The following is a 25,107-nucleotide window of genomic DNA, read 5'->3' as shown; positions in this document are numbered from 1 at the left end:
ACTCACTTTACAGTGACACCAAATGAATTTCAAGTCAAACAGCTAAAATTGTGGGAAAGAGTAAGGTAATAAGGAGGTAATACAAAGGAAGATCTAATGTAGATAATGAAATTGGAAACCACTGAACTACAAATGAAAATTTTCCCTGAATAAAATGTACTGTTACAACATAAACTTTTTATGCCTAATCTCTAAACAGAATATAGCTGCTGCTGATAAAGTCTACTGATGCCAAAATGATACAGTGTGGTTTGGATGAGAACAGCATGGAAAGAGAGCAGTGAAGTATCTTTGATAAGCAGAACTAAACAGTTTACTGCCTAAGATAAAGACAGGTTACTAAAGGTCAAACACTTTAATGCAATAGCCAAAAAAACCAGTACCATATCATTTACCTTTTAACCTTACATCATACAAAATTACCACATGTTCTCAAAAATACAGAATACACAGAGGTGATTAACATAAACATATCCTGAAAAATTAGGCATTCCTTCCTTCACATAGCCTTCCAGACTTACAAAACACAAACACCACTCCCAATAACACCAAAAAAACCCCACAAACAACTAAAAATACCCAACTAAACACAAAAAACCAAAAGAACCAAGACCAAAAAACCTGAACAGCTCACGCTAATAAAGACTGAACTATGCTGTCTGGAATCAGAATTAAATAAGGAAAAAATATTTAATTATTTAGAACAAAGCAAGCCAAATTAAATAAAAAACAACAATGAAAATGAATCATACTCTCATTTAAATTAGAAAGTCCAGTGGGCTTGCTGCTCCTTCAAATCAGTTAAAGGGATAAACATTGCAAACTTTCTATTTTTAAATCAGCTAGTACAGAATTTTGCTATTTCAAGGATAAGTGTACACAAAGAATTTATTTACATACTAAACAAAAATTATTTAATCTTATGTTATTTATGTATTAAAGAGTAGCATGGACTTTGTAAAATAATAACAGCAACTGTTCAAGGGGGAAAAAAGTTGCCTTCTCCAGGGTAAGTCAACAGCTTACACTTTTCATGAAGAAAGCACAACTAACACTTTCCATTTGTTGGCTGCAATGCACCTAAATCTGATTTTAGAACTATTGCTTAGTTTTAACATAATCAATTTACTCTCTTTATTTTATTTTAACTTAGTATTAATCTTTTTCACTTGTTTACCTCTTTTCTTTGTTCACCTTAGTTCATCAATTCTCAGCAAACTGCACTGTGGACAAAGCCAAATCACTCTTGCTGCTCCAAAGCCCTGCAGTTGGCCAATACATACCTAAGAAAGGAAGCACTACTATCTCTGACTACCTTCACTCCCACAATTTTATCTGAGTCCTCCTCATCCCCTTAGCAAGTATTTACTCAAGCTCTCATATAACCCTTGTACCCTGAAAAATCAAAATTCATTGAAAAATATTTTAAGTCAATTGAATTACGTGAACATTTCTGCATTACCTCATGAAAGAAATGCATTTACATTTCCTGCATTTCTACCAAACAGGAAATTATAAGCAAAATTATATGCAGTTTCCATAACTGCATGGAAATATCATCTAAAGAAAGGAAACACTGCCCACTGTATATATTATGTACATAAGCACACATGTTCTTTCAGAGCTTTAATGTAATATGTAATACAGCAGCTTTAAGGAATACAGTAAAAAACTACTTGCTTACTAGCTACACCTACCTGCTGAGTGATACACAGTGAAATAATTGCAAACATACCAATGGAAGTTTCTGTCATTACATCCATAAAACCTCACCTGACACCAGACACTGAGTATTCATACTCAGGTAACATGCTAAATGTCCTTGCCTCTTTTAAAATCTTAGTTGATCCACAAGAGACAAAACAAGCTCAGCACTTTATCCCCAACAGACCTCTGCATAACTCAATATAACTCCTCAGCAATATGCACATATGTTTTGTTAAGAATACTTAGAATAACCTTTACAGTAGATGAGATACTTCTCTTTGGGATCACTGCTCTGGCTGCTTACTGTGACACGAGTAACACCTACACACATTTAAAAGCTTCAGAGCCAGCTCAATATAATGATACATGCTTTTCTGGGAAGCAAAAAGTCTATCCTGCTCAAAGTAGAAAGGAGCACTCCTGAAATACAGGGTTTTTAGTAACTTATCTGGGTCATGAGACACCAGATAATTACTTGCTTATCTCTGCTTCTGATTTTAGCAAAAACATAGTTGCAAGAAATCTCCTTCCATATCAACATAAGAAAAAGGAAAACTGTACAGTGAGCTCTAGTGATGTCTAAGAGCAAACTTGACAAAAACTATGAAAAGCATTAAAAAAAATTTATCAGACCATTTTTGAGCTACGGCTAGACCTACACTTGGGTAAGCAGATTAATAATTTAATAAAAATTCATTTTTACATTAAGTTACATTACATTTACATCCTAGTTGATGACAAATACAGTAAACTGAACCAAACAGAACAACAGCCGTGAATGGCATGTTTACCAAATTTTTTAGTAAGCAATTCCAGGTACTTGATGCAGGAACGATGCATTTCCTGCCTTACAATTGTAGCTTCCTGCAGACGCCTGGAGGGCATGCAGAGAGGAAGACACCAAGCTGGAAGCACCTGACTGCTCCCCACTTGTTTCTGGCACCAGAAATAGCAGCAGGTTTTCTTGCATGATGTTGTGTCTCCACCCTCCAGCCACTGCATTTGCCCATGGGCTTCAGAGCTTCTGTGGAATTAATTCCCATCTCCACCCATGTTCCCCATCTCATTCCTTCCCCCACCCTCTTGGCTGCAGTTCCTGATCTTGGCAAAAATCTCTTTTTTTTTCAACTGCAAGTCCAGTCCCACCCTTGTTCGTTGCTTCCCACACTCAGTTACTAACCCTACCTCTCCTGTCACCATAAATCCTTTCATCTCTTCCAAATATCCTCCACCCTCCAATTCCGAGGTCACCTCACTCCTCAGCTAGAAATAGTTCCAAGAACTTAGAGGCTAGCTTGCTTCCCAATAAATCCAAGTCTGGCTCCAACAGGCCAGGTGAAAGGGGCTGTTCAGAGGGTGTTTAATGATGCACTAGTGCTTCCAAGTGAGTTAATTCTCAAAAACATGTACAACCAATCTTGTCAATCTTAGAAGATCGTGAGGTGTCTCAAAGGAAGGTAACAGTTCTGGTCAGCTTTAGAAATGGAACAAAAACTTATTCAAGTTTTATCTTCCCTGTGATAAGAATAAACAGTTACTGTGCAAATACCATCAAAGACTACAGCTTTCTATAGATTTCTGCCTGATGATTAAATCACTGTGTCTAAAGCAGTACTTTCAGGATACTGAATGTTCAGAGACAGTAGTGGCTCAGCACACAGCACAGGCTGGCTACTCTCTTGTGGCAGCAGGCTCATTTAAGGAAGCACGCTGTGCTTAAGAGAACTAGTAAATAAGTGTCCACAAATTCTTTTTCTTGATCTGATTCATGGTCAAGCCCCACAAGGACTACTGTGCCAGCACAGGGAACAATACAAAACAGGGATTAAATTCCTCAAACTATGGTTGCCACCAAACTCTCTGTAACGTACAGCTGAAGTGTGCAGTGCTACTACAGGTTGGTTTTGACTGCAGCACTTGCTTAAGGGGCTTCTTGCTGATGGGGTGCAATCATAATATAGCCTCCACTGGAACTCATACAGTTTCTGTTACTGCCTATTTCCATAATGCTTGTAACAACTAATCATCTTGGTTTATGCCTAAATTGAATTTAGTTGAAATCAGAGAATAGAGTCAAAAGATAGCACAGATACTGAGATTGCATAAGATAGTTTCTCCAGGAAGCCACGTGAAGGAGAAACATAATAAAATGGGCAAATTTCCAGCTGGAGATGATCACTGAAAAGCTTGTGTCAGCATATACTAATCTATTTATGATTTTGTGTTTAAAAATGCTTAAGTGTATTTTTTTTTAATTTAGGTAGCATGTGACCAAAAAAGTTAATACATAAATTATTTACTATACAAAGGTGGTGAACTGCTTGTGAGGTGTGTAGTTGTGATCAAGTAAGCACACAGTACACAGGTAAGTAGAACATTTTATGCTGTAGTGAAACCAAGTATTGAAGCTATCTGGAGTAAGGAGAAGGGGAAAGATTGCTAACAAACAAATTAAACCTTGAAGAAACAGTAGCAAACCCATGTATTACAGGTTATTAGTGTCATTCAGAGCAGTACTTGAAGTTCAATAGTGCAGAAAATTAATGTATGAACACTACTTCTCAAGAAGCATGAGACAGTAAAGAACCAGGAACAACACATGACCCACTCCATTTTGTCAGTATTCACTTTCTGCGTTTTTTTCAAGTGAGGCTGATTCTAAGTGAAAGTAGAAAGGTAAAACAGGCACACCACAAACTTTGTCCTGTGGGGAATCCTGGCCCTTGTTTTTATGCAATATTTTATGAAGCATGCCATTGTGATATCAAGTGATATTGTGATATCCATACAAGTATATGTCCAGACAACCACTGAAGACTCAAGTCACCACACCAATGCAAGTTAGTCAAACAAAACAGGAAAGTGATCTTTTGTGGGTCAGCAATAAATGGTGATGTACATTAGTCATTTATACCCCAAGATAAAAATCTAATGTTTTCATAATCTTAACTTAAAGAAACAGCAAATGCATAAGCAACTTATGCAACTATAGATTTTTTCCCCACATAATTCAGGCAATTAAACTGTAGAAAAGTTCCCAATTCTGATGCCTTTTAAAACTATAAAATTACCCTGTATTTTAAAGGTCAGAGAAAATTATTAGGCATAATTTACCCATCTTTAAAACACACTGAGTTTAACCTACTCAATGGAACAACCACCAAAAGAAAGAGTACATCAGGCTAGGTGAGACACTGAGATACAGCACATAAATTTAAGAACCAGATGACAAACACAACTTGTCAGCAATGTGTCTTTGGTCTCAGATGATCCTATATTTATACATTAGTTAGTGTTGTATATAAATCAAACTACAAATGGGTTAGAGGATTAAACTACAAGCACCAGGAAAGCTGTCATCTATAAAACAAGCTTCTGTTGTATAAAGAACAGTCTGTAAAAGACACACAAAACTGTAGATTCACACTTCAGCAGATTTTCCCTACCTACAGGTTTTGTGTGACACTCTTCTGTTGCTGTCTATTTCAACCTCCTGAGGCCTGAAAGTACTTGTCAGTGCAGAAGAAATGGAAACCAGCTTCCATGTCAAACATCAAGTCCTTCCTGTCACCCACCCTCCTGCCATTACCATTCATTTGCCACTTTCCATGAGTTTTTACATGTTTGCTCAGTTACCACCATCCCATCATCACATATGGTTTTATGAAACTCTTCCTCATGACACTGTGCTCTGTGTGCCCTATACCTATCTGGTTTTAAGCACCACTTGGACTCCTGTATCCTAAGTCTTTCAGAAGACCAATGCTCAGACTGTATGAGGAATACTGATAGAGCTAATACATAATCAGTGTTTGGGGCTGGAGATGCTAGACAGTAGTTCTTGAGCTTGGGCTATTTCTGGGGGAGTTTAAATTTCTGGATCTAATTACTAGGTCTACAGGACTGATTCTGTTCTTATTCTGCTTCAATCCAGGAAGCAGCAAGTTTCCCTAGTTACAATGCTGAAGAGACAGTAGGTTGTAAGAATAAAAAATTAATCCTCAGTGCATTGAGCATACTAAGAGATAAAATTATCTGTAATCCTTAAAACAGCTCAAAACCAAAAAAACATCACTACTAACCTACTTCTTAAATGCATCAATGCCCTTCTGTTAAAGCAAGAATAAGTTGGAGAGCAGGATCTATCCTCTGAATTAAATCCAAGTTACTAAAACTAAGAACAAAAGCCCACCATCAAAAAAAAACCCCCAAAAACCCCAAGAAACAAATCCAAACAAACAAAAAGATCCAACCCACAAAAACAATAACCCTCACTCCCACAGGAAATATTGCCTTTATCAAGGCTCAGACAATTCATTTCTGGTTTTATCCTTCATCATTCCCAGGAGGTTTGCCAGTGTCAATACTGCTTATCCTTCCAAGCATCTCAACTTCTGACAGTTCTTTCAGTAGGCAATTTCTCAAAATTAATTCCTAATTGTATATCAAGGCCCACACATTTTTAGTGAGTTTCTTCTCTTTCTAACACCTTTTCCAATCCTGTTGACAGTCATCATCTCTTGAAACTAATCTGTCTTCTTTCCAGCCCACTCACTATTATAGTTTCCAAGTCGTTCATCCTGTTTTTGCTCTTCGGGTTTCTCACAACAGAACCAGAAATTTCAAGTCAAACAATCACTACCAGCTTTTGATTCAAAAAATGCTATTTAATGAATAACTCCTTAGATTTTCACTTTATCCAACCAAGAAGTCGATCTTGTCTTTCAGATCTGAACAACCTTTTTTTCACATTTCTTTTGGTTTCAACTAAGTCCCGCAATTTAATCAGGTACCTAATTACTAGCCCTCTCCCATTTAAGTCTTCCAGAGCTCTGCCACCAACTGTAACACCTGTAAACAATGCCCTTTAAGAATGTCTGTAAGCAAACAATCCTCTGAGATTTTGCAGTCTGCAGGCTGCTTGATCAGGTAATGAAGTGCCTCTACATCAAAAACTCTACATTTGTCAATGGGTTGAATAGCCAGCATTTGGCAACTTCCAAATAATGTGATCAGCACAGGCCTAAAACTGTTTACATGAAAAAACATAAGGCAAACACTATCTTCAATAAATGGTGGCGAAAGCTAAAGGTGAGTTACATTTAATTCAATCCCCTCTAAGAAATACCCCACTGTTACTGGATAAATGCATCCATTTCTGGTATTAAATTCTCTTAAAAGTATTTCCCCATGAGCGCTGCATATTAAATAACACTCACTTTTATCAGCTTTCCAATGAAAAAGCTGCTGGCAAAAATCTGCAGTGTGGTAATATAATTCCTTATTAAACCATACCTTCAGGTGCTGAGCAAAATGAGCTGCACTGCTTTTGCATATGCAGCACTTTGTAATTACGAACAGAACACGGCAGTGCACACCAAATAACCCATTAATGTCCACAGAAAGGGAATAGAACACAGCTGAACAAATGGAAAGTGCAGGATTACAACTTCTAAAGCATGGTGGCCTAAACACAAGAAAAGGAAAGTAGCTGAAGGTTTCATGTCCTTTTACAAGTATCCTCATTTAAATAAATGTATTCATAAGGAGAATAAAAGATACAATGAAGAAACTGACCAAAACCTTTTATATTTTCCTTCTTGTAGTTTCACAAAATGAAAACCCTAATTTCTAACAAATAGGTCATATTTGCAAAATTGAAAGACCTCAGCACAAAAAAAAACCCAAAAAAACCCCACAAAGCAAAAAAAAAAAAAAAAACACCTTAAGGCAAGCGTGAAATATAGAGATCAAATAAGCATTACAATGTGACTGATTTGATTTTGTAATGGTAAAAAGAAAATCTAGAATAAATACTAAAAGATGGAAAAATTAGCAGGTCAGAATTAATATGAAAGAAAAGACGTCTAAGAATATGTAGTAAGAAATAAATCACTTGACTTTTACACATAAGGAGAGGGATACTGATACAAGGAAACTAATAAACCACATAGGCAGATGATATAATTAAGTAAAAGAGTTATCATCAATTTTTCTGAGAAGCTTAAGGCAAAATAACAAAACCTGACACACATGTTTTTCTGATTAGGAAAAAATAAATTAACACACTTAATTACAACTTAGATTTAAGTAAAATAAACGTGAGCTCAGAGGAGGCATGCTATGTAGTACTACACTACCAACCCAATTAGACTGATGATGATGAGTCCCTCGTTAAGGCCTTGTCACTGTGTATTAAGTACAGAAGGTTTGAAGGACAACAGCAAAGCTAGGAAGGAGTGATCATCTACAGCTTCCCCATCTTTACTCTCATCTGGCCTGTTACTCTTGTCTGGTCTACTCCAGAGTCTGAAACAAAGCATGTCTGGCCTCATCCACAACCAGAAATAATCCTTTAATGTGTTTTTAGCTACTGTTCCAGTTCCTTCAGCTTCACTTAACTCACCTACTTCTTAACTTATATTTTAATTAGGGGATTTTTTCAAACCTAGATAATTTTGCCTGAAATGAGCAACAGCGCAAGCAGATCAACAAGCTAATCAAAGGAAACAGTAACCAGTTTCCCTGCTCGGCTGAAGCGAGCTTTTCAAAAGGAAAGATACCTCCAAGGCCAGCTCTGACATCCTCCTTTCCTTCATCCCTTCTTGGATTCCCATTACTCCAATTTATTAATTTACTTATTTTACTAAAACTGCTAGAACTTAAGACACTTAATCTGTCACAGCCAAGCCTTACAAAACCTTTCCAATGTATTTACCATGAGCCTATCCCTAGCCAAGACGCAGAAGCTACTTCATGTTTACAACCTCTTTCATCTTTATGCTGGTAAAGAACTGTAAAATAGTTTTGCCTGAAGCAAAACAAAACTAGCAAAGGACACAGGAGGGGTTGGGGGCAGTGAGGAAGGCATACAGTAAACTCCCACAAGACTACACAAACTGTAGCTATTTTATTATGACAGAAATGCCTGTATAATTTTAGCCATGTTTTGTTGATATTAAAACCAAAAAGTTTAACAAAGTCCCTTCAATGTAAAATATCACTTTGTGAGAGGTCAGTCTTCTCTCAGAGCAGCATCTCCAGAGAACAGAGTCCCATTAACAAGTGTTAAGTACACACAAAGACAACTCAGCTATTGCTATATAGATCTTACCAGAACAAGAGCTATGACAAAGAAGGGGAACAAGAAAACAGCTCTTCTCGAACTACACACACACACACACACTGTAACTGCTAAAACCTGTTTTTCTTACTTAATTGTAACTTCTAGGTCAGAGATGTCAGTAATTTACCTAAAAAAGAAAAGGAGTTAGACAGCAGATTTGGAATCTGAATTTGGACAGCTTGGACCTAGCCAGACCCCCATTTGTCCTTTTTTCTATGCACCATAGCTATGAAGTTTCAAACACAAGCTTTAGAAATATCTCTGATTTTCAGCATCTTCCAGCAACAAGGCAGTCCCATTAGGGCAACAGCTCATTAATACTATTGAGGACTCTTAACAAGCAATATTAATTTAGAATGTCAATTAAAGAAGCAATTAAACTGTTTAAACATTAAAAAATATTGTTCTGCTAAATATTTAAAAACATTGGTGAACTGAAAGCATACAGTCAGGCAGTGATTCCATTAAGAATAAGAAAGCATTGATGAATGTGTTAATTCCTGTACTTAATTAATTCCTTAGATGTCAGAAATCTGTGGTACTAGCCAAATTGAGACAAACTCAGAGGTTTGATTTTTTTTGACAGAATCAAGGAGGGTACTTGATAAAATTGTCATTTGGTAAAATTTGTCTTCAGAAAAGAATAGATTTTCAGAGGTAATACATGTCACTCCAACTTGAATATGCAACATGTAAGAAAAGTGGACACATAATAATGGACTAATTAACACAGTGTTACAGACTTGATGTCTAGACAAGATAAGACATTTCAAGAATCCGTACTACCCGAGCTCATGAAGGAAGAACAAAGAGATAGCCTTTTGTGCAACACTGATGCTGAATGGCTCCAATTATGAATTTAACACCAGGGACACATTTGTCATCACTTCCAAAAAAAACCACGACACTTCAGCACATTACACGCTAAAAGCATAAGCTGATCCTTTACTACATAAAACCAGAAACTAAACAACTTCAAAATATCACCTTAATGCGTAATGCACGCCATTAAATGCAAAGGTATTTTAAAAGTGTATGAAATCGTTACATTAGCAAACTATAGACATTCATTGATCCTGCAATGCAGATCCAAAATTCACTACAATGCTGTTTAGAAGTAACCAGACCAATCTTTTAAGCATTTGTTTAATGGGGTTCTACCTCACCATGCGCAGACAAATGCTCAGACAACATTTAACACCTTATTTCAAAATTGCAAAAGCAAAGAAAAGAGGGAAATGCATGTTAAAAGATCTAAGGAAAAACCTAACTTAAAAAAAAAAAAAAACCAACAAAACAATCGAAAAACTTCCCAACCCAGAAAGCTAATTCTCTCAGGATTCTATTAAAAAAAGAGAAAAAACAACAAAACACTCCAAAACTTTTTATTATGGACAGAACATTAAAAAACACATCATGGGATATATAAAAATAAGAGACACACCTAAACGCTGCACAGTTTCCAGCCCATGCAGAAGAACAAAGATTGAAGACTCTGCACCTGGATTGAAGGGAACCATTTCCACAGTACCTGCCATGCAGAAGTGCCAGAAAAAACCCTATTCTTCCAATAATGAAGTGTCAGAGCCAGGGGCCTCTAGGACAACAATCTTTCTCTGAGAGCAGCAGAGTCCACTCCCAGTGGAGCAGGTCCCAAAAGCAGGGGACCACACCAAGTAGCTGGGATTCTGCATTTCAAGAATGCAGACAGAAAGCTGTCAAGAGAAGAAGTGAGCAGAAACCGTGTCCTTGGTGGAAAGAAACCATGTCCTGGAATGTGATGGCAGCTGAGCTCAAGACAAAGAGCTCAAGACATTGGAAGAGGCTGCTCAGGGAAAGAGCAGAGCCTCCTTCACTGCAAATATGAAGGGCTCAATTCGACAGAGCCCTGAATGCCCTGATCTAAGGCCTGTTTTGAGGAGATGGACTGGGGTAAGTCCTATGCAACCTATGTGTTTTCCACAAGAATGGCACCATGCCTGTTGTTTCAAAGATGAGACAAAAAATGCCCAGGATCTGCAGTCCCTGTTCAGAAATGTTTTCAAGCATCTGTGCATCTGCAACCATACCCCTCCTTCCCAAGTAATACTGGCACACTTCAAATTAAACATAGTCTTCAAAGTTCTTTGGGAGTGACATAGATAATTCTTGGCTCTGTTTAAACAGTGTCTGGATTTTTCCAAGCCTTTATCTGTGAGCAGAACTTCTAGTTTCCTCTCTTTGTGTCAGCTTCAGTTAATATTTGCAAAGCAACTGCAGACTCCTAAAAGATAGTCACTATATAGCAAACAGCAACTAGCCCTCGGTTTGACACATTTTGCCCTGTCATCATCAGCACACAAAGAACTTCATTTTTCTTCAAATGACATGATTTTACATGAATGTTTGCAGTAAGTCCCCCATCATATAATTAATATACAACTATTGTCTTGATGAGCCAGGGTGATCACTTACAATCATGCTTCATTTAAAATTCTGAAACTGGCAATTGTGTTATTGTAGCTGAGAGAAAAGGCAGCCGGCAACTTTACAAAAGAGTGATATGAGCGATAGGCAAGATACTGCGATGGACTCATTTAACACAGAACACCTGTATGAATATTTCATTCAATTGCTCAAGGGATATTTTTGATTGCTTTTCTTAAGAGAAAAAACAGACTATATCACAAGCTGCCACCTCCCTCCTGCCCAGGGCATCAGACTGCCTGTTTCTCTGCTGCACAGCAATGGATTTGCTCATTGCGACACCATGCATGTTCTGTCAGCACAGTTTTTTGCCTCTGGGTTTTCCCAGAGGAAATAGTATCATTCTGTGAAGTACATATTTGGAAAATTTTGCTCCTTTTCCAGGTTAGAGCTTTGGAGACAAATGGATATGGAGAGGGCAAAGCAAAGAAGGCTTTATCAGCAGTCTGGAACAGCCAAGAAATACCTGGCAATCAGGTTGAGAATAAATATGAACCAAAAAGCAAACATCATTAGATCTGGTGCTCCAAGAGAAAGAAAAATTTAGGAGACAGAAGTAGTTCAATGGGTCAAACCTCACTTCCTCAAACATTAGCTAGGCCCTCACCAATTCTTTAACACATACCCAGTGGCACATGCCACTGACTTCATTTTTTACCTATTTAAAATACCTTAATAGCTGTCCAGTGAATACTGAAAAACAACCTCTTGAAAATCTTGCTTTGCAGAAGGATTACAGCTTCATCATTCTTGCAGCATAAGTCTTTGCAGTAAGCATTGTATTTTAGTAATCCTCCCACAAAATTACATTCCAGAAATACTACATTAAACACTTGAATGAAATTTAACTGCAAAGTCCATCGAACCAAATAATTTTTCAGCTATTACTTGAGTCTTCAAGACAATCAGAAATAAATTATGAAAAAGCTTTCTTATAAATGTACAAGCTTACAGTTCACTTTATGGATTTAAATGTTAAGCTACATTTACATTCAGATGCTGAGAACTCAAAGTAAACAGAATAGTATATAAATTTCTACAGACTGATTCCATACATAGTAGGAAGATTCACAGTATCGTATTATGATGACTTATGATATTCATGATGATTATGAAAATCATCAGCTCTAACCCAACAATTTTATAAAAATCCAGGAAATTTAACTGCAGATCCATAAGTTAATTTTAAGTATTTATGTGAAAAATATGTAGATAATTTTCCAGTCATAATTTTTAATGATTAAGTAAACATCTTGTCTAATTCTTAACAAATTCACAGTACCTGGTTTATAAGAAAAAAATAATCTTGTTTAGTTCAGTAAAATACTTCTAGCATCATTCTAGAATCTTATTTAAATTCTGCAGAAGCTGACAGCTTCAATATTCAAATCAACAACAGGAGAAACTGGTTGTGCAAAATCCAAATCTAAGTTATTCCTTGGGCTTTTCTGAACTAAGTTTCTAAAAGTTTTAATTTATAGAACATAATCTAGATTTCCCTAGAATTAAGTGCAAACTCTACCAAACACAGTAGCATTAGATCATAGGGAAAACAGTATTTAGGTTTTATGACCAAATTTCCATCCACTTTCACTATAACCCTGTCCTTAGGGCCTAGGGAAATTTAACCATACATTCACCAGCATGAGGCTAATTACTCACAACAACTATTTTTCAAAAATCTTTTCCTAGACTGTGTATTTTTTTTTTCAGTTTGTCATTTAAAAAATGTCCTAAGTTAATGTATCTGGTCCTAGCTCTTTTAGGCCATTAGTGACCAAGTGATCAGACACACAGGGATAAACCACCTGCATCATACCTCTCATAGCTACAGCACACTCTGGTAAAACTCCATCCCAGCCAGACCCCACACACATGGAAACTGTGCCCATCATGAACATGATTAGCCAAAGTCAATATTAAGAAAAAAAAAAAAAAAACCCAACAAAACCAAACCAAAAACAATTGAGTAGAAAGCTGGTTTTCAAGTGTCAATAAATAGGAACAGTGTTGCAGCCCAGAAAATGGCCTCACAGGCAAATGAACAAAGGCTCCTAGCATTAAGAGGCAGTCAGTGTCTTAGCTTAGCTTGCAAAACAGCAGTTGTTGCATGTAAGTTGCAGAAAACTACCATTCATTTCCATGTGCAGATAAATGCCATGGTTCTTTGGAATTAAACTGTTGGTGATGATTCCACATTATCTTGAAAAATCAAATTACATTCATATTACACTCCAAAGAAGAGGAAAAAATAAATCAAGGTAATTTTAGCAGAGCAAACCATTAGTGTATTAGTGACAAAATGCCAAGAAGACTCACCTGTTCAATCTCCTTTGTTTTAGTTGCAATTGCTTTTGAACGACCTAGAAGCTGGCTGTCCTCGTACAATTCCGTACTATCCGTTAGATTTGCCTCTGTTTCCTCTGTCTGCTCAATGTATAATGGAGCTGAAGATCCAGCCTTAAAAAAAAACAATAAATTCAGTTTTTGGAGAAAAATAACAATTAAAGTATTAGGAAAAAATCCCAAAAACCCACAGTCATAAGATATATGAGTTTGCTCATCAAGACTATTAGTGAAGTGTTATTGATACAATCTTAACAGATACAGAAATACAGATTTTAAACACATAGAAAACATGACACAATAAAAGGCAATCATGTCTGATAACCTGGACCTGCCCATCCACTGAGAAGAAATTTGTGCATGTGGTATTTATAACACCAGAAAGCAAGAAAAATCCACAATGAAAATGTGACTAGTCTTCTGGGAAAGGATAAAAGTAACAAAAGCAAAGGTACATAGGCATCCACAAAATAAAAATTTTGGAGAACTCTTGAAGCATTCAGGGCCACAGGTCTATTATTACTATTGCAATAACTATCGTATAGCAACAGCAAACGTGTGATTTGAAGATTTCTCCCTCTAGAACAGAAATTAAGACAGTATTCCTACTCCAAAGAAAACACATGCCACCTCCAAGGAGTTAATTTAGAAAATATAGCAATTCTGTTTTAAAGCATTATTTAAATCTGGTATTATGGAACAAATTTATAATTTTTTTTTTAAATAGAATTGAAAATTGAAGAAGATGAAAACTAGTTTATTTTATCCAAAAACAGACGTAAAGAATCTTAAGACTTAACTAACATGAAAGAGAAAAGCATTAGACAGAAAAAGGAAGTAAAAAGCTTAAGTGGTCCATATGCTCAAACCTTAGCAGCAACACAGACCATTAAGACTGAATCCCAAATCTTGCTATCCCAGTACAGAATGAAATGCCTGAGAGTGAGTGAAGGCTACTAAAAAGCTCAGTGCAACACAAAGTTCAAGTATTAAGCACTTGTAAGATAAACAGGAAAAAGTTAAGAATTCTTGCAATTCATATGGAACGGCCTACTAGTCAAGGTAAGAAATCCTTTCTTCTAAGACTCAGAATGAGATGCCTTACATTAGCATTTCTACAGCCCACTTTCTTAGTCAATAAATCATCTCAGACTGTACCACAACCAACTACAATTGCTTCCCTTTGATTCCATATGTCTAAACATTTTGCCACTGCAGTTTTCTCTGAGGCGTGGAGGATGATTTAAACAACTCTTCTCCATGTGGCCCACTCTGCTCTTTCCTCCCTTCCATTACCTTCCCCTCATCAAGAACCACAGTGATATTTCTCTGCTGAACCTCTCAGAAATGTCCATGCATCTGTTCTCCTTCATATGCTATTCTTCTTTGGATCAGCTGTTGCTTTTTCTTCACTTTAACACTTCCTCCCCTTTTTTCTTTTTCTAATTGCTTTTTCCAGTCTATGTCTCTAACTAGATCTCCCTGACTACTATTGAGGAGCTGCTCATGCATTCACCCATTACATCAATGGGCAGGACTTCAAAGCTCAGATAAATACAGATTCAGTGAGTTTATTTCCCTAACCTAGCCCTTATATTCTACAAGTGGAAATGCGATACTTCCCAAGACACATCATTTTCCCTAAAATTATTTACAAACAAATAAAAAAAATCAAACCCATTAATTGGAAAGGTTAAGACATGACCTTGTGAAGTAGATACTATTTTTCTTTTTTTAAGAATGCCTCTAAAGTTGAAACAAAGTGAAAGTTAAAGAAAAAAATTATCATGGAATTGAAACAGATTATTTTAGATTATATAATATTTGGGTTGTTTTAAATGAAAAATACATTTTTCACTAACATATCAGAACCCAAAAAAGACATCCTATCCAAGAGCAGTATAACAAATGACTGAGAAGGGCTATAATCTCACTTCAATATAGCCAGGAGTGGAAGACAAGGAGGAGTGAAAACAAAAGGATTCTGGGGAAAATAAAAAATACATCCACTGCAGTAACAAGGTAAGGTTTATTTTTAATATAATGGAGGACAGCTTTCTGAAAAAGAATTCATTATATGGTAGCCTGGCACAGCTTGAAACGGAACTCAACAAACAAGAGCTTCTCTCCCTAAGTCTTATGTTTTACATGTAAACTCATGTTTTGACTCCTCTCCTAATTTTAAGGAGTTCAGTAGGCATAGACCTACACTACTACAAGAGCTCCTTGGAGAATGCTTGGGAGAGGTGAAACTTTATTTTGCCAGTTGTAGCTCAACAATGCAAATTATACTAACAAAATGTACTGTGGTTTTGTGTATTTTTTCAAAAAAAAAATAAATCACAAGGTTTTAGTCTCCCTCTCACTCCCTTTCAACAAATACTTAATAGCATAGGCAGAAAAATGGAGGAATAATTAAAAAAATGTGCCTTTATGAAAAGTACAGAAAAACAAGAGCCTATTGTTGTAACAGTTGGAAATAAGTGGATTAATAATCCTATCTTACATCATACTCTGTTATTTCAGGTAAATTGCTTTCCTCAGCCTTCTCTGACTTTTCAGCTGCCCACTTGCTTGCAGCTTCTGCAAGTTCCTTTTCTGATAGTCTGGTGCTCTTCTCCAAGGCCTGTACAAAAACATTACAGTCAAGGTTTAACATGAAATACACTTATGGCAAAAATCTTCAAAATGAAAATAAACAGTTATTCAAATCACTAAAATATTTTAAAATAGGAAAAAAGAAAAGTTGAAATTATTTAATTTGCTGTCAAATTTCTTTAAAAAGAGAAGTGGGTGGCAAGAGAGCAGATAATAAAGAATACAGAAGAAAAAATCTGTTTAAATTAGTCTCACTAAATTTAATTTTATAGGTTGAATGGTTATAAATATGTATTAAATCCTGAGTGAATTTTATGGAATAAAGCAATGGTATTTGCACAGTTACACTTCAGCTGAGGAGACAGAACAGGAACATATTTCTCAGTTGAAAATAGCAGCAGCTATTTAGGCTGCAAACTTTCAAGAAACAACCAACCTAACAGATCTCATAAAAAAACCCTAAACTGCTGCCCCTCCCACCCCCAAAAAACCAGAAGTCTTTCTTTTTTTGTATTTTTTTATCTCATCAATAACATAGAAAAGCAAAAGCCTGTCACTTTGCTCAGCAGCTGTCCCTGTCTCACATATCCACCTTCTGCTCTATGTTGTATACAGCCTCCAAGGCTTACAGTCCATAGAGCTAATAAAGAAAAACACAAAAGATTTCATGCCATAGTCAAACAGGTGGCTAAGATCAGGTAACATCAACAGGTATTGATTCATATGCATGAATATGCAAAAAATAATTACAAATAAAAACACCTTTTTAGATTTGCAAATAGATACTAGAGTGAAAAGAGGTTTTGCTATGGAAACATATACCTTTGTAAGAATTTCAAAACTAAATTATAATTTAGAGCACTGAAAATTATCTCATTTAATCACTAATATATAGCATATAAATAATTTCTCAAGCCTTGATAAATTGTAAGACTCAGGCTCTGGAGATGTTCATGTTTTGCCAAGACTGCTTCTGTCACTACTTCTGAGTCAGTGAAGAACTTAGGTAACTTAACTGCTCAGTGCAATTCCAGCCAAGAGGCTGATTCCAAAAAGCTCCACTGACATAGGGCAGTTACATTATAAGCAGATTTGGGGGCTGAAGAGAAAAGTCAATAAACAGCCATGGAAGTATTTCTATTTCTGCAGCTGATGCATATCCAATAAATATTTATGCTATCTGGGGAAATGACTTCCATCAAACAAAGTTTCATTTTGCATAGCCTATATCAAGTGCATATCTACTGCCAGCACATACTTGCAAACTGATGGCAAAAAACCAATACAGCACAGATCAGATCTGACTGAAGAAGAAAGGAGAATACTTACAGAGCTCAAGCTCACACTACATATTAACACAAGAGCAAGAGATTTTGCAATGTCTCCTTGTTCTCAAAGGTGTGTATTAAATAAGGATTTGATACTAAGCTGCAGTGTGCTGAGTCTAAAAACAAAATAAGTGAACTAATTATAAAGTATATTTTGTGATCCAAATCCCTGCAACTTGTGCATAATCGCTTTTATCTTATTTTCCCTATTTACATCACTGAAAATACATCCCTTGCCTCCCCCTTAAGGACAATGGCAATCAGCTGGCACAGCAGTTCTAAAAGTGATGTGTAAGAGATAAGCACTTAGAATGACATAGCACAACCAAAGCCTGTTTCTTTCCCCATTGAATACATGGCAGGTGTGTCTGTGTTAAATGAGTGGTAATACTAACATACAACAACACAGAATTGTAAGAACAAGTCCTATTCCTATTGTAAGGAATAGGAAGTAACATCACAAGGAATATGAACTTTAACAGGTGTAGGCAGTATCTCCTTCCAACTGAGGAAAAAATCCAGCAATGAACAATCTGAAACCAGTTTGAAGTACTCAAAAAGAAAATTCACCTTTGATGAAGGTACTGCTGTGGACCCTGAAGGTGATGCATCTCGTGATGTTTTCAGTGACTGAACTGTCCTCTCTTTACCTACAATTAAGAAAAAATTAATGACTGAGAAATTAAAGATATTTATTGCAAATATGCTTACCGGCTTAGAAAAATTGCAGTGAAATTTTCTCACATCAGACATGAACCTTATCACCCTCAACAACTACCTGAGAGGGGGCTGTAGCAAGATGGGAATTGAACTCTTGTCCCAGGCAACTACTGACAAGAGGCAATGGGCTCAAGCTGTGCCAGAGAAGGCTGAGGCAGGACACCAGGAAGACACTTTCACTGGAAGAGTGGCTAAGCTTGGAACAGCTGTTCAGGGAGATGGTGGAGCCACTATCCCTGGAGGTGCTCAAGAAAAAACAGGACATGGCATTTAGTGCCATGGTCTAGTTGATAGGGTAGTCTGTTAGGTCAAAGGTTGGACTCCATCTTGGAGGTCTTTTTCCAACCTTAATGATTCTATAAAATCTACATACTCCATCATCTGGTAAATACTAGTAACACTTTTTTCTCTTCCCAAGGAGAGAAAAGATACAGCTGTGTCATTTCACGTATTAACCCACTGTCCTTTTTTCCATCATTAACTGAAAGGGTGTAGCAGTATGACTCCACAAGATGATGTGATTTCACTTTTTAATATGCCTGCAATAATAGAAACAGTTGAAATATTAGACACCACTCAATCACTCAAGGTAACTGGGTAGTGCATGAACTAGTTTAGCAGGCCACAGTATGCTGAAAAGACCTGCCATGGGAAACAGTCCTGTATTCTATCAACCACAGAGTAGATGCTTCTTGTAAGATCAGTGCCTTTTTTATAAAAGTTAAAATTGGCAAAATGTCAAGTCAAATTCACAGTGCTAATCACAACCTGTGCATAGTTTTGACACAGACCAGTTACAGGCAGCCCACAGCAACAGAACTGGCTGCAGTGTAAGCTACTAGTTTTCAAGTTGTGGTCCCCAGATTACATCTAAGAGATCTGCAAAAGGTAAGTACAAAAAGCAAACATGCTGTCAGTAGGCCAAATTAACCAGACTATTCACCTGACTTGGAAACAGTTGACTGATCACAAATAAGCCAAGGTAATACAAGCTTACTTTGGATTCCATTAAATTTTTATATGTACAATTAATAAAGAGATTAATTTAAAAAGCTATTGAGGAGCTATGATAATTGGGATAGAAATTATTTTTGCAGAACTATAAATGTGATTTTCATTATGGCTTTAAATATGGCTTTAATTTAATGAGTCAAAGCAACAAAGCACAGAACATCTCCTTTATCATCACTAAGTAACACAAGTTTTGCTCCTGTGATACCTGCTTCTCAGCCCCACAGGCAAGCCACCTCATGAACTACTCTAACTCTGCCTTGCACATTCCTCCTTTGTCAGACTCTTTAAACATTTGACTCTTTAAACATTCTATCAGATCAATGGATTATACGTTTGCACCTGAACAGATGAAATGAACTGATACAAATGGCAAAAAATTATTCCAAGTTAAGCTAAATGAAAAAACACCATTTAATTAGAAAACATTATTAGGCCATTTTTTTCAGAATGTGTGTGGCTATTTTCAGAATGTGTGTGGCTATTTTGAGCCCCAAAGCCCTACCTGTAAAATGAAACATCCCATCCTGCTCCTCTCCATACCCTCCCATCACAGATGAATGCTTGCCCTTTCCATTAGCCCTTTCCTTCCCTTTACCAAGCTTCTTCATGTCCCCACAGTTTCCTTGGCTTAAACTCTGTATTTATCCTAATGTATGAAGGCTGTAGAGCATGGGATATTCCTTCTTCAGTGGAAGTCATGTGGCCAAACCTATTCAGATGATGTGATTTTAAATAGCATTATAATATTTTAAAAAGATGCCATATTGCAAATTCCACATGAAACAGTATATACTTTGCATGTTGTAAATCCATTTAAATGTACTGCTGACATATATGAGATGTAACACTTGATGTTCCTTTTAAATATGCAATACATGAGCTTACCTAAGGCAAATTACATTCAAAAATTATTCTAAAAGTATTATTTAAACCATTTATACCCTACAAATAGGTATTTTAATTCTGTCATCTAGAGGGACATTATAGTAGTTCTCCTTTCCAGGGAAAGGAATAAAGAAATAGTCCAGTGTAAAACTCAGCTCGTCTCTTAAAACTTCTCTAAAGGTGATTGGGAAAGGTATTTAACCAGGCAAATGGGAGAAAATATTAAAAACCAAAGACCTAGATGTAAGCTCCTCTCTTGATCAGCATCTTTTCTGGTTTCTGAATGTATCTGCTTCTACATCACTACCTCCACTATGGTCTGAGTAATTCTAACCATAAAGCATATACATATATAATCAAAGTAAAAAAAAAAAAAAACAAACATGAAACATTCCAAAATTTTGTATGGCTTCCTCACAACATTGTTTTTCTGTCTCTAGTAATTACAAGCTGCACACCTACAAGACTTCTAGAAAAGTAGTTATTTTTTCCTTCCTCCTCTACACTTAGAGGAATTGCTCACTAAGTATTGCTACAAAATGTTGAAAGCACTGTAATGCCCAAATAGAAAGACCATCTCTACCCTGTAAGGAGTGAAATTATTCCTCAATATTTAAACAATGTTAACAAAACTACAAAGATCTTTTTTGACAAGAAGTGCAACATAATGGTTCAGTGTCACTCTGGAAACACAATGTGCCTTCTCAGTGAGTGAAAAAAAATCTAATTAATTTTTTAAAAGCTGCCAAAATGAACAGTAGGTTTGCATAGTTCACAAGAAAGCCTTTGCAGAATAGGAAATCAAATTGGATTAATTTGCATAAGCTGAACAAACAGAGTGGCTAACTAAGATTGTAGTATGCTATAAATGCAATTTTTTTCCCCCCAAAATAATTTAAATATGAAACCTCAAATATTTTCAAAACAGATGATTCATCAGACTTCTGGGAAACATAAGCTTTCAAAAAGTCAGAAAAGACTCAACTGAGATATGCTTCACATTTCTTTGAAAAGAACAAGATCTGAGACATTGAAATTTTGACATTGAAATGCAATTGCTAAAAAACAATCAGTTTCAAAAGCCTAGGAAAATTTGGAGAAAATTAAACAAGCAGAAGTATGTACTTTCATTTCTTCTTTTTTTTTAATCCCTGTTTTATTCTGGTTGCAGGAATAAATGTCTTCATCTGCTGTAGATGAAGCAAAGTTTCTTGTCAGGAAATCCAGTGAAGCACATCAAGAAATAACAGGAGCTGATGCTAAAAAGAATATAAAATACTAGAAAAAGCTGTGCAGCTGAAACTCCCACAGCCAGTCTAGACCTGATACCAAAATAACACCTACAATCTCCCACATGAAATACATAAGGGAACAGAGAGTACAATGAAACAACCAGAGCAGACAGCACATAGTACAAAATGTCAGCTTTTCCCATTTTAAAAAGAGCATGTAAGGAAAAAGGCTTATACAGTGAGTTGCAGTGTCACCTCACTGACCAGTTCCCATCATTAATCCAGCATTACCTTGCTGAGAAGAAACATTTCTTTTATGTAGAGATGACATATTTCTGCTGTGCTGGTGGAAAGGGTAGGCTTTGCTTCTTTCAGGAGAGTAGCTCCTGCTGCTGACACTAGAGCCAGATCTGCTGTGCGGAGAATCCCTTCGGCTCCCTGGCGATTCCCTGAAGAAAGGAGAGTCCCTCTTGTGAGGGGATCGATCTCTCGCATAATGAGAAGAATAGAAGCTTTTTCTTCTGAAGCCATCTCTGGAGTCCCTTGGAAGACAACAGAAAATTACAAGTAACTTGTTTATCCTTCCAATGTTTATGGAACAGCACAATGGCAACGGTTCATGCCTGGTAAATACAAACAGGTTAACTGCCAAACACAACCAAAATCTTCAGTGCTTTTAAGACTACTAGGCAAGGGATGAAAAACAAGTAAAAAAAGAAACAGGTAATTCTTTTATGTTTCATTGAGGTGCTTCACTGCTCGAAGCTAATTCCTTTCTATTTCTTGATAATACAGCTAAAATGTAAGAAAAAAACACTGATGAAATGAGAACTCTGACAGTTTTGTTCAGATTCAGTACACTTAGCCTGGAAATTGAGCCTTAATTTACAATAGATAAAAATGCTTATGCAAATATTGCTTACAGTATTTGGCATTTTTCAGCTATGTTTTACTTTTATTTTCAAGGCCCTATATTTCCCATTTGATTCCACACACCTTGCTACACAAAATATCACTGACAGATTTCAGCTTATATCCAGCAAAGACAAGAAGAAATCTGCAGAATATCTATTCTCTCACCTATGAATCCACCCAAGGTCAATTCTTGAATGAAAATATGAGGACATATATCTCCTAAATATGTTTGTCAGAACACACAATATTAATTTTGAATTTTAATGTAAAAAGTCACAAACCCAACTGATTTAAAACCATAATTTAATAAACACCAAAACTTTCTACTAAATTTAAATATTGTTACTCCAGACCACAGCACAAATGTGTTGGTTATTTGTAAATCATATTAATGTACATGTATGTGTAAAGGAAAAAAAAACCTAGTATCATTTCAAACTTGTCCTAAAGAATCTCAGAGCTGAAAGACATACGAGCCAACTGAATCTAGACTTGTCACTTTTGCCTTGGTCAAAAGATGCATTGGTAAGAGCAGCAAGTACTTCTCAGCTTCTCCACAGAAATCTTCAAGATTTCATAGCAGTTCTAGCAAATCAGAAAGTATCTTCTCTCCCATTTCACATCAGAGTCCACTATTTTAAACAGAGGAATGTCCCTCAAAGGTCTGGCGGTCTCATTAAGCACAATGTAGCTATAGCTAATTTTATATCGGTGGAGAAGAAGAAAAGATGTACAATTCCTACAGCAAGGCACAGGCCCATATTTGTGACAGATGACAAAGGATTTCCATGTGCCAAAGGTGTCTTGGGCTACGGAAGCCTCAAAGGCAGCACCACAAAACAAAACCCCTGTGACACTGATGTGTTTTACACAGTGCAGGTTTACTTTTTGCAGGTTTACTTTTTTCATGGAAAGCACACCTTCATTCAATGTTTGAACATTTTATGTAGCAACAGACATGAAGTGTAAGTACAGGCTTGAGGAATCCTAGATTAACCCTGCACTGAGCTACTTTTTCTAGCTAAGTGGGGCGTTATTTATTTATTAAAGAACATATTGATCAAATATTTATCAGGAATAACCTAGACACAGCCCACTTTTTCTTGCATTTCCTTCTTAATCGCTCTCTTTAAATAACGATATTTATTTTTAAAGCACAAGCTTTCTGGCAGACCAGTACACCACTTTTATGTGTAAAACACACTTTTATGACCACGTTATTAAACCCTTGTATACAGAGCAGTTTATCATGGTAATGTTTACAGAGCCCCAGCTATTGCACTTGTATAATAAATGCTCTACTATCCACATAAGAATTTTCAAAACTGTAATTGAAACACACTTTTAAACAGGAAAATATTTGCAAGTCACATTCTGCCATAATATTATGCACCCTAAAATAGAATTTCACTTTTAATTTTTGAATTTTTATTTCATCACTGCATGTCAATTCTTAACTAGACCATATCTCATACAGAACATTCATGCCATTAACTATATTAAGTCTGTTTGGGACAGCATAGCAACAGCATAGCATTTCTCATGTTTTCCATTAATGTAAAACACTGAACAGAACAAAGTAAGCATTGTTTTACAGTTATTTTTTTCCTTAAATATTAAAGCTAACATACACCTGCAATTTGGTAATGAAGGCCCCAATTCAGCAAAGCAGTTAAGCACATGCTTCAGATTCCAACACATATTCAAAAGGTTTACTGAGCAGGGACAGTATTTAATGGAGATGCAAAGGAGACTTTAAAATAGAGCTACTGCCCTTAACAACAAATACAGAATTAATCCCTTTTATATAGCATCCCTCAAGTCTTTGTATTTTGTGTTCATAATTCACACTTAATCCTAAAAGCACAATTCTGTTCTCTCAGCAGTGTTGCAACAGGAAGCAGTATCTTTGTTACCATGGATCAAACTTGACCATGAAGTTCTCACTAAAGCTGGCAGTCTTGGAGGAGCTTCTGAAATGTTCCAAAAACGGCCATATTGTGACATACCATTCACCAGGGACAGCTGGGGGAAGAGCTCCAGCCTGACAGCTATTTCAGTTCACCACCAGTTCCAGTTTCCTCCAGGACAAAACACAACTACAGAACAGACAAAGGTATGACTTTCTGCACAGCAGAAAACCAGGGGAATGCAACACTGAGGAGATTTTCAGTTGCCCACTGAACAGAAACTGAACAGTGGTATAGCGTAAGCTCTGTGAAACAAAGATTAACACAAACCAGTGTGTCAGGCTTATCTCTGAAGAGTGCTCAGAAGTAAAATTAAATCACTTCCTGGATGTGAAATGCCCAGGAATAGAGAGGTGCTTGGGTACATGAAGCACATCACATGCAATAAAGGAAAAAGCTTTACTGTAAGAGGACTCTTAGATCGCTCTCATTGAATTTGTGCTACTGGGCAACAGCCTACAATACTTACTTCATGCTCACTACTTTCTGGAACTTCTAGATCCCATTACATTCAACTTTTCACCTAGAATATTAATCTACATTATGGTCCAGCTCTAGTGAACATAACTCTCATTTTTGACACTGAGTTGAACACGGGCAACAAAACAGCATATGGTGTGGAACAGAAACAGGAGGGTCTTCCAGTAATTCACAGGTGAGGGCTGCCTATAACCTAGATTAAAAAGTCAGAGATGTTTTTGTGATCCCTTCCATCCAAGAAAGATTACTGCTATTGTCAAAGGGATTAAACACTCCATTTACAGGCTTGTGCCTAATTACTAACCTTGCCTAGAAATAAC

General features: G+C 36.5%; 1 protein-coding gene across 2 annotated transcripts in view; it reads right to left on the bottom strand.

Moving 5' to 3' along the window:
* Positions 1-25,107, bottom strand: part of PPHLN1 (periphilin 1) — a 63,145-nt gene that overhangs the window by 15,952 nt on the left and 22,086 nt on the right. For both annotated transcript variants that reach the window (XM_084206829.1, XM_084206830.1), the window contains exons 6-9: positions 21,714-21,964; positions 18,142-18,221; positions 16,152-16,271; positions 13,619-13,759 (exon numbers count right to left, since the gene is read on the bottom strand). In XM_084206829.1, the coding sequence (XP_084062955.1) occupies positions 13,619-13,759; positions 16,152-16,271; positions 18,142-18,221; positions 21,714-21,964 (592 nt within the window). The remainder of the gene's footprint in view (positions 1-13,618; positions 13,760-16,151; positions 16,272-18,141; positions 18,222-21,713; positions 21,965-25,107) is intronic.

This window comes from Fringilla coelebs (assembly GCF_963513975.1).
Source record: "Fringilla coelebs genome assembly, chromosome: 5".
Lineage (NCBI taxonomy): Eukaryota > Metazoa > Chordata > Aves > Passeriformes > Fringillidae > Fringilla > Fringilla coelebs.
This window is presented reverse-complemented; position numbering and strand designations above follow the sequence as displayed.